The sequence below is a fragment of the Heptranchias perlo genome, unplaced genomic scaffold (assembly GCF_035084215.1).
Source record: "Heptranchias perlo isolate sHepPer1 unplaced genomic scaffold, sHepPer1.hap1 HAP1_SCAFFOLD_66, whole genome shotgun sequence".
NCBI lineage: Eukaryota > Metazoa > Chordata > Chondrichthyes > Hexanchiformes > Hexanchidae > Heptranchias > Heptranchias perlo.
The window spans coordinates 2,906,118-2,917,265 of NW_027139688.1; the positions used below are offsets into that span (position 1 = coordinate 2,906,118).

General features: G+C 43.5%; 1 protein-coding gene across 1 annotated transcript; it reads right to left on the minus strand.

Moving 5' to 3' along the window:
- Window positions 1-5,290: 5,290 nt before the first annotated feature.
- On the minus strand, window positions 5,291-7,094 carry LOC137318168 (probable G-protein coupled receptor 139). Its single transcript, XM_067981127.1, has 2 exons — window positions 7,025-7,094; window positions 5,291-6,192 (listed from the first exon to the last, which is right to left on the minus strand). Exons 1-2 carry the CDS (start codon window positions 7,092-7,094, stop codon window positions 5,291-5,293), a joined length of 972 nt encoding a protein of 323 aa, XP_067837228.1.
- Window positions 7,095-11,148: the final 4,054 nt, after the last annotated feature.

Here is an 11,148-nt window from a genome sequence, read left to right on the forward strand (position 1 = left end):
TCAAAAGCGAGTTGGATAAATACTTGAAACAGAAAGAGTTGCAGGGATATGGGGAAAGAGCAGGGGGATTGGAGTAATTGGATAACTCTTTCAAAGAACCAGCACAGGCACAATGGGCCGAATGGCCTCATGCGCTGTATCATTCTATGACTATACATTCGCGAAAATATTAATATAACAGTGTTAAATACCCTCACCCCCTACAGTGCTCACTCGTCAGTTGCCGATAATGAGAGATGTGATAAATATATTCAGATAAAAGCACGAACCAGGACATATCTCCATGAACACACGGACAGTGTCACTACCTATAGAGACCGGAGGAACCACAACCCAGCTACTGAGTACGTGGATTGATGTTATGTTCCTAAAGTACCAGAATTTAATACCAATACTCAACAAATCAAAAATATCCAACACAGGTCTCTAAATAAAAACCAATAGAGCAGCATCAGGCTGTAAAACTGAGTGACGGATCGTTTAATTTATCAACGACCGTACGCTCCATATTTCCCTCCAGATTATTGACGAACTCAGGAATAAGGCTGGTGCTGGCCTGCACTGTGAGTGAATCTTACCAATGGGCGCTCCCAGTGCAGAGTCTCAGCCGATGGGTGCCCTTCTGGAACTGGGTTGTGGAGATTAGCGGGACAAACTGGATTTCACTGGGCAGCTGTCTGTGTCACACCTGATGTGGAGAGTTCATGGTAACACTTGATAAATGCTCGATCCCAGAGCTAACAGCTGTTGTACTGATGAGGGAGGAGGGAATGGATATCATGCTTAACACGTCAACGTTCTCCTTTTCATTTTAATATTTCTGTCTAACCCTCCGATTAATATATTTATTACAGAGCATCGAAATCTGGGAACGCCTGTCACCACCATGGATGAAGGTCCAAACAGAGGAGAAGATCCAACATCTTAAAAAGAATGAGAATGTACACAGGTAGGTTCAGAAAATTCATCAAAATATAATTTCTGTCCTGATAAAGGGTCCAGATCTCGAGCAAGAACCTGTAGCTCAGGAAGATGTAACAGCACAGATACTGTGTTGATAGAGGGAAGTGAGTGACCATCTAGAGGAGCAGTGCAGTCACAGGTGGAGGGAGCCCCTGAGTACTGGAACTGTCCAATAGATACGTGGTGTTCGGGACTGTGAGTTGAATAGAGACAGTGATCAGAGGATGGTCTTCCTGAGTAACTGTGTGAGACCGGAGAGTAGGGGGGCACCCCGAGTGAAGTGGGGGTGAGAGGCAGATGGGGCGAAGGAGTAGGAGAGCTATCGTGGTGGGAGATTCTATAGTCCGGAGAAGAGACAGAATCTTCTGCACCCCTGAGCAGGTCCCGAATGGTAAGTTGTCTCCTTGGTGCGAGTCTCTGGGAAGGAAAGGAGAGCAGAAAATAGCCATGGTCGGAACCAATAGCACGGAATGAAATACGTTTATAGGGGGAATATTAAGACTTAAGCACAAGCCTCAAAGACAAGGCCTCTAGATTGTTTTGCACTGGACAGATTAAGGAGGGAAATATGAGGCAGGTCAATATGCGGCTGCAGGGCTGGAACAGGATGGGAGGGTTCACGTTCTTGGGGCACTAGAGTGAGTTCACGGGGAAGGGAAGGGACGCTCACGATCTGAACAGAGCAACAATGATTTTACAGACTGGGTGAATGGAGCAGTGGGAAGCTTCCAGCTGATATGACTGGAGGGTGGGCACTATTTGGATCTGAGCCTGGAGAGAGGAATTCATCAATCTGTTGGATCAGGATCAGAAGATTCATGGAATAGTGAATAGTTATTCGCAGGAAAAAAAGGAAGGGGGTTTTGGAGCAGTGAGAGCTAAAGTTATTGATGTCGGGGAAAAAAACGAACAATGGTTAACATTCCAAAAAAAATCGGAGTTAGGATTAAGCGTTATGTATGTGAATCAATGAATCATCCCAAAAACATTTAGAATGTCAGAAGCATAAGACCAGGAGCTATGAGACCATGTGGTTTAGGTCTACGCGGGACTCGGAGCGAAATCTTCCTGGATATAACATTTTGAGAGCAGAGTAATGAAGATTCTAACAATGATGGTGGTGTGAAAATGTGGGACCAGGGTTAGAGATCACTGGAGAAGGAATTGGATCTGAGAAAAATAGTCAAAGTGAATAAACCACTGGACTCATTGCTAATGCACCACAGGTGGTTGAAGGTGTCGAGAGGAGATTTCACATCTAATAATTGTGCTGATGGACGAGAAAGAGTCAAGTTGATGTTTCTGTTCAAGGTGGAGAGAAGATAAACCGGGGCACGAGAGATCAATTAGTAATGAAGAAAATAACAGAACGAAAGAGTGACAAATCCCTAGGACTAGATGGTTTCCATCCCAAGGTTAAAAGGAAGTTGGTGAGCACATTGCAAATGCCCGAATTATAATCTTTCAAAGTTCTCTAGATTCAGGACCTGTCCCTCTAGATTGGAAAATTGCACATGTCACTCCGCTTTTTAAGAAAGGAGAGAGAGGGAAACCGGGGAATGAGAGATTAGTTCGCCGAACATCTTTTGTGGGGAAAATGCTGGAGTCTATAATTAAGGATAGGGTGACTGAACACCTCGAGAATTTTCAGTTAATCAGAGAGAGCCAGCATGGATTTGTGAAAGGTAGGTCGTGCCTGACAAACCGGATTGAATTTTTTGAAGCGGTGTCTCAAGTAGTGGACAGGGGAAAGTCAATGGATGTTATTTATATGGACTTCCAGAAGGCATTAAGGTGCAGCAGGTAATCAAGAAGGCCAACGGAATGTTGGCTTCTATTGCTAGGGGGATAGAATATAAAAACAGGGAGATATTGCTGCAGTTATATAAGGTATTGGTGAGACTGCACCTGTAATACTGCATACAGTTTTGGTGTCCATACTTCAGAAAAGACATACTTGCTCTCGAGGCAGTACAAGGAAGGTTCAATCGGTTAATCCCGGGGATGAGGGGGTGGACATATGAGGAGAGGTTGAGTAGATTGCGAGTCTACTCATTGGAGTTCAGAAGAATGAGAGGCGATCTCATTGAAACATATAAGATTGTGAAGGGGCTTGATCGGGTGGATGCGGTATGGATGTTCCCAAGGATGGGTGCAACTAGAAATATGGGTCATAATCTTAGAATAAGGGGCTGCTCTTTCAAAACGGTGATGTGGGGATGCTAGTGATGGACTGGGGTGTACAAAAGGAAGGAATCTTATAACACCAGGTTATAGTCCAACAGTTTTATTTGAAAATCACAAACTTTCGGAGGTTTTCTCCTTCGTCAGGTGAGTGTCGAGATTTATTGAAAATTACCGCATATATAGTCATAGACCAATGCCTCGTGATTACAGATAATCTTTCCAACTGCCCGTTATCAAGGCCATCAAATTAATTGAATAGTGTTCAGACAGAGAAACCTTAGATACCCCAGACAACTGAATCTACAAACGGCCAGAACCAAAGAAAAAGAGGGAGAGAGAGAGAGAACCATCAGAAAGGAAGAGAAAGAGAGAGAATGACCAGTCGTATTAAAAAAATATAACTTTTTTTCCCCCTGGTGGGGTTACGTGTAGCGCGACATGAACCCAGATCCTGGTTGAGGCCGTCCTCATGGGTGCGGAACTTGGCTATCAATTTCTGCTCGACGATTTTGCGTTGTCTTGTGTCTCGAAGGCCGCCTTCAGAACGCTTAGCCGAAGATCGGAGGCTGAATGTCCTTGACTGCTGAAGTGTTCCCCGACTGGGAGGGAACCCTCCTGTCTGGCGATTGTTGCGCGGTGTCCGTTCATCCGTTGTCGCAGTGCCTGCATGGTCTCGCCAATATACCATGCTCCGGGGCATCCTTTCCTGCAACGTATGAGGTAGACAACGTTGGCCGAGTCAGAGGAGTATGAACCATGTACCTGGTGGGTGGTGTCGTCTCATGTGATGGTGGTATCTGTATCGATGATCTGGCATGTCTTGCAGAGGTTGCCGTGGCAGGGTTGTGTGGTCTCGTGGAAGCTGTTCTCCTGAAAGCTGGGTAATTTGCTGCGAACGATGGTCTGTTTGAGGTTCGGTGGCTGTTTGAATGCCAGAAGTGGAGGGGTGGGGATGGCCTAAGCGAGGTGTTCGTCGTCATCGATGACATGTTGAAGGCTGCGGAAAACATGGCGTAGTTTCTCCGCTCCGGGGAAGAACTGGACGACGAAGGGTACTCTGTTGGTTGCGTCCAGTGTTTGTCTTCTGAGGAGGTCTATGCGATTTTTTGCTGTGGCCCGTCGCAACTGTCGATCGACGAGTCGAGCGTCATATCCCGTTCTTAAGAGGCGTCTTTCAACGTCTGTTGGTGTCCATCGCGTTCCTCCGCGTCTCCTTTGTCGTCCAGTACGTCCCCGGAGCGGAGAAACTGCGCCATGTTCTCCTCAGCCTTCAACATGTCATCGATGACGATCAACAAGTGACCGATAGAATTTAATGCAGAAAAGTCTGAGGTGATGTATTTTGGAAAGAAGAATGAGGGGAGACAATATAAACTGAATGATACAATTTTAAAGGAGGTGCAGGAACAGAGATAACTGGGCCTTTACGTACACAAATTTTTAAAGGTGGCGGACAAGTTGATGAGGCTGCTAAAAAATCACTCGGACCTTAGGCTTTCTAAAAAGAGGCAGAGATTACAAAAATAAGGAAGCTATGCAAAACCTTTATAAATATATCGTTAGGCCTCAGCTGGGGTATTCTGTCCAGTTCTGGGCACAACACTATAGGAAGGATGTCACGGACTTAGAGAGAGTGAAGAGGCGATTCACTTGAATGGTACCAGGGATGGGTGACTTCAGTTATGTGGAGATACTGGAGAAGCTGGGGTTGTTCTACTTAGAACAGAGAAGGTTAAGGCGTGAGTTAATAGAGGTGTTCAAAATGGTGATGGGTTTGAAAGAGTTTATTGGCAGAAACTCGATACAATGGCAGAAGGATTCATAACCAGAGGACACCGATTTAAGAACATTTGCAAAAGAAGCAGTTGGGAGATGAGGATTTTTTGAACCAGCGAGTTGTTCTGATCTGGAATGCACTGCCTGAAAGGGTAGCGGATGGAGATTCAATCTTAGCTTTCAAAAGGCATTTGCATAAATACTTGAAAAGTAAAAAAAATTCTGAGAAATTGGGAAAGAGCACAGAAGTGGAACTAATTGTATCGGTCTTTCATGAACAGGCACAGGCACGCTGGGCTGCAAGAATCTATAATTCTATATTTGAGCTTCAGTTAGGAGAGGAAGCTTAGGTTAGATTTTTCATTCATTTCACCAATCTCAGAATAAAAGTCCAAGGAAATGTCATCATCTTCTTCAGTTCTTCCCTGAATTTAGTTTGGGTAGCTGCATAAATACACGTGTTTGTGCAGGAACTCAAATACATAAGCAGATATCCGGTTTCAGTGCTGATATATGCAGGGGTTTCATAATCGCCTGGATAATGCACGGTGTTTGTCAGTTTGGTCGCTAAAAAACTCACTGCAGCTGTTAGCCACAACAGTATGAAACAGCCCGAAACCGTGAAGAGTAAAACGATGGATTTCCTTCGGTTCTCCATCTCTGGATCGCTCTGATTCTCACTGCTGCGACCGCGGATTCCCCTCCGGGCTCTACTGGCAACTACAATACGTCTGACTGTCAAACAATTGAACAGTAACATCAAAGCAAAAGGAAGCAATGGAATTAAAATACTGCGTAACCAAGAGTAGACGACGCCTGCATGCTTTGAAAAAAAGTCCACTCTGGTGCGGCAAACCCAGTGAACATTGTTAATGATTCGTTCAGGTTCATATGCAAAGCAAAAGGGGATGTCCTTTAAACAGAACAGGGCATTGACGGTTGTTAAAACCGCAGCCGCAGTTCTCACTGTGCAATATTTTGTTTTAAACTTCTGACAACATATCGCTACAAATCGGTCAAATGTGAACAAGACTGTGAACCACACCGTCATATCCAGCGCAGCAGCATTCATGTAAATAATGAACTTACAAACGGCAGTGTAGGACAGGAATGAATATGGAAAGTGATAACTTAAAATGTGATACACTATTACATTGAAAATGATGACCAGCAGCTCTGCTGTTGCCATGGCCACCATGTAGACAGAAATACATTTGGAAAGGCCGCAATTTCCTCTGGAGAGAATCACGATTGTCACCAGGTGCGCTGTAAGAAAGAGGAACAAGACGAAATTACCGGGGACACTCAGATAAATCTCAGAGCATATTGTGGAGAAATATTTAGATGTGTCCCTACGTGGGTTATGTGCACGGATTCTTTTTTTAATATAGGCGAACATTGACAACAGTTTGTTCAAAAGAAAGCAATCATGGAACAATGGAGGTACGAAAAACCCGCCGTCCTTCCAGTATCCTTCAGTCAGACATCGTCAAGTACTAAATATCATTTCATAGCAATTAATGGAAAGATATGAATTCAAATAAAACATTCAGCTGAGGCAAAGGCATTCAATTCAGGTCGAGACTGAGTTTTTTCTATTCATATTCGGCCCGAGGGAGCTGCTCGGTACCAGAGCGGGAGCTGGTGGAAAGGCGAAGGTTTTTTGCAGCCGTGGGGAAGAGAGCAGCTCCCTGAACGGCAATTATTTCTGAAATGATCTTACAAAGGCCCTTGTTGGGTGGAGGTGGCTGCAGACCGAGGAATTATTAACTTAAAGTGGACCGGGAACAAAGTTACAAATAAAATGATGTCCATGGATACTAAGCAACAGGTTCTTTAATGATCGATGTATTGTTAATGGGGCCGGGGAATCAGTCTCTCCCTCCCTCGGTATAATGAAGAAAGTTGATCGCTCGTTGCCCACAAACTATCGACCAGAGCAGCGCCTCGCCGGCCTTGAGGACCGGTAAGATTCCTGCTGATATTCACCAACTTATCCCGGTGGATAAGTGACTCTGCAATGAGAACAATCTCGGAATCTGTTTCATTAACATTGAGACAGTCAACAGCTATTAAACAACAGGACTCATTGACTTACCGGGAACACCAAAGGCCGCGAGAACAGGGTAGTAGGTATTCTTTATCTGTAAAATTATTGGCAGTTCCATTATATATAATAATGTGTGAATCCTGTCCGGCTTTACGGTTCCGATTGGAGTGTATCTGAGATCCGTAAATATTCCCCCTTTATAGAACAACCGGTGTCCTGTGAGAAAATCAGGTTACGCAATATTTGGCATTAGTTACAGTCACTTAACAAACAAGGCGCGATTTTCGCTTCTGTGCGTTGGGAAGTCAATGGGGAAATTGCACATCTCCGTCCATGAAACTCCGTCGAATAACATCAATGAGCAGAAAGGAATCCAAGAGAAAATGCCCTGTGCGCATGCTCAGTGATACCGAAAGGATGCATTCCTCCCAGACTCCACGTTCGGTTCTTGAGGCATCCAATAATTCGGTGAAGTCTTCGATCATTCATTGCATAATGCCATTTGTTTTGTACTTTGATGATCACTGGTGATGACTCCGCTCTGATATTACTGGTGATGATTCGGCACTGACATTACGGGTGGTGACAGTACTGTAACATTAATGGAGATGACCCAAGGCTAACATTACTGGTTATCACCCTACCCTAACATTACTGATGGTGACCCTACTCTAACTTTATTGATAGTGGCCCGACCCTAACATTACTGATGGTGACCCTACTCTAACTTTATTGATAGTGGCCCTACCATAATATCGTGACCGACCCTAACCTTATCGATGGTGACCCTACAATAACATTACTGGTGGACACTCCACTCTAACGTTACTGGTGATGACCCTACACTAACATTACAGTTCGTGACCCTAATCTAACATTACTGATGGTGATCCGACCCGAACATTATTGATGGTGAACCTACCCTAACATTACTGGTAGTCACCCTATATTGCTGATGGCGATCCTACGCTAACATTATTGGGGGTGACCCTCTCAGCATCTACCTTTATAGTCTCCTCAAGGTCTTATATGTTTCCATAAGATTACCTCTCATTCTTCTCAACTCCAATGTATACAGGCCCAACTTGTCCAACCTTTAATCATAAGATAACACCCTCCACCCAGGAATCAGTGAAGTGAACCTTCTCTGAACCACCTCCAAAGTAATTATGACCTTTCTTAAATAAGGAGACCAAAACTGCACAAGGTATTCTATGTGTGGTCTCACCAATGCCCTGTACAACTGTAGCAAAACATCTCTACTTTTATATTCCATTCCCCTTGCAATAAACGACAACATTCCATTTGCCTTCCTAATCAGTTGTTGTACCTGCATACTAACTTTTTGTGATGCATGTACAAGGAAACCTAGATCGCTCTGTACCTCAGAATTCTGCAGTCTCTCTCCCTTTAAACAATACATTGCTTTTCTATTCGTCCTACCAAAGTGGACAAGTTCACGTTTTCCCACATTGTAGTCCAACTGTCAAATTGTTGTCACTCACTTAACCTCTCTATATCCCTTTGCAGACTCTTTATGTCCTCTTCACAAATTACTTTCGTACCTACTTTTGTGTCATCAGCAAATTTAGCAACCATACATTCGGTCTCATCATCCAAGTTATTGATACAGATTGTAAATAGTTGAGGCCCAAGCACTGATTCCTGTGGCTCTCCACTCGTTACATCTTACTAACCTAAAAAGGACCCATTTATGCCTACTCCCTGTTTCATGTTAGCTAACCAATCATTTATGCATGCTAATATGTTACACCCTACACCATGATCTCCAATTTTGTGTAGGAGCTTTTGATGTGGCACCTTGTCAAAAGCCTTCTGGAAATCCAAGGACACCACATCCACGGGATCCCCTTTATCCACGTTGCTTGTTACTTCCTCAAATAACTCTAATACATTAGTCAAACACGATTTTCCTTTCACAAAGCCGTGTTGAATCTGCCTGATTGCATTGAGATTTTCTAAGTGCCCTGCTATAACCTCTTCAATAATAGATTCTAGCATTTTCCCCATGACAGAATTTAAGCTAACTGGCATATCGTTTTCTGCTTTCTGTCTCCCTCCTTTCTTGAATAGAGGAGTTACATTCGCTATTTTGCAAACTGATGGGACCATTCCAGAATCTCGGTAATTTTGGAAAATTAATACCAATCCATCTTCCATCTCTGCAGCCACTTATTTTAAGATCCTGGGATAATGTCCGTCAGGGCCTGGGGACTTGTCAGCTTTTAGTTCCAATATTTTTTTCAGAACCCTTTCCCTGGTGATTGGAAATGTTTTAAGTTCCTCCCTCCCTTTCACCTCTTGATTCACAATTATTTCTGGCATGCAATGTGTTTCCTCCACAGTGAAGACGGACTCAAAATATCTGTTCAATTCATCCACCATTTCCTTATTCTCCATTATTAATTCCCCAGACTCACTGTCTAGAGGACTGAAGCTCACTTCATTACTCTGTTCTATTTAAACTACCTGTAGAAACTCTAACGATCAGTTTTTATATTTCTAGCGAGCTTTCTCTCCGACTCCAAATTGTCCCTCCTTGGCTGTTTTTTATATTCTGTCCAATCTTCTGATCTGCCACTTATCTTCACGGAGTTGTATGCTTTTTCTTTCAATTTGATACTATCTTTAACTTCCTCAGTTTGCCATGGATGGTACGTCCTTTCCCTAGAGTCTTTCTTTCTCACTGGAATGTGTCTTTGCTGAGTGTTATGAAATATATCATAAAATGTCTGCCACTGCATCTCTACTGACCTATCCCTTAACCTAAGTTCGCAGTTCACTTTAGCCAGCTCTGCCTTCATGCACTCGCAATTGTGCTTATTTATGTTTGAAACACGAGTCTCAAACTTACTCTTCTCTCCCTCAAATTGAATGCGAAATTCAATCATATTGTGATCACTGCTACCAAGAGACTCCTTTACAATGAGGTCATGAATTAATCCTGTCTCATTACACATTACCAGATATAGAATATCCTGCCCTCTGGTTGGCTCGAGAAAGTGTTGCTCTAAGAAACTGGCCCGAAAGCACTCTATGAACTCATCTTCCAGGCTACCTTTGCCAATCCCATTCTTCCAATCTGTATGTGGAATAAAATCACCCATGATTACCGCTGTTCCTTTCTCAAAACCCCCATTATTTAGCCCTGTACACCCTGTCCTCTGTGTGGTTACTGTTAGGGGGCCTATAACCACTCCCACAAGTGATTTATTGCCTTTATTATGTCATATCTCCACCCAAAATGATCCAACATCTTAGTATTTGGAACTAAGGTGATTTCTCTCTATTACACTCATGTCATCCTAAATTAACAGACCTACCCCTCCACCTTTTCCCAGATTCCTGCACTTCCTAAATGTCAAGTAACCTTGAATATTTGTCATCTTGCAGTCATTGTCTGTTGGTGACCCTATTCTCACATTACCGATGGTGACACTACTCTAACATTAACTGGTAGCGACTCTACTCTAACATTATTGGCGGTGACCCGATTCCAACATTACTGGTGGTGACCCCATTCTAATATTACTGGTGATGACCCGACTCGAAAATTACTGGTGGTTACTCTACTCTAACATAACTGGGGGTAACCCGACTCCAACATTACTGGTGATGACCCGACTCAAAAATTACTGGTGGTTACTCTACTCTAACATCACTGGTGGTAACCCGACTCAAACATTATTGGTGGTGACCCTACTCTAATATTAACGGTGGTGACTCCACTCTAAAATTACTGGTGGTGACCCTACTCTAACATTACTGGTGTTGACTCTACTCCAACATTACTGGTGGTGATCCAATTCTAACATTACTGGTGGTGAATCTACACCAATATTAACAGTGGTGAAGCTACTCTAATATTACTGGCGGTGACTCAACTCTAACATTACTGGTGGTGACCCTACTCCAAAATAACTGGTGGTGAACCTACTCTAACATTATTGGTGGTGACCCCATTCTAACATTATTGGTGGTGACCCTACTTTAACATTACTGTTAGTGATCCTACTTTAACATTACTGTTAGTGATCCTACTTTAACATTACTGGTGGTGATCCTGTTCTAAAATTGCGGTTCGTGACACGATACCAACATGATCATAACAGGACAGAAGGAGGCTGTTCGCCCATCCTGCATATGCTGGC

Bases quoted from the DNA above. Each gene is read 5' to 3' on its own strand.
- LOC137318168 (XM_067981127.1), bottom strand. From the start codon at position 7,094: ATGGAACTGCCAATAATTTTACAGATAAAGAATACCTACTACCCTGTT. The intron at 6,193-7,024 runs GTAAGTCAATGA...TCTTTCTTACAG, and splicing joins CGCGGCCTTTGGTGTTCCCG to CGCACCTGGTGACAATCGTG.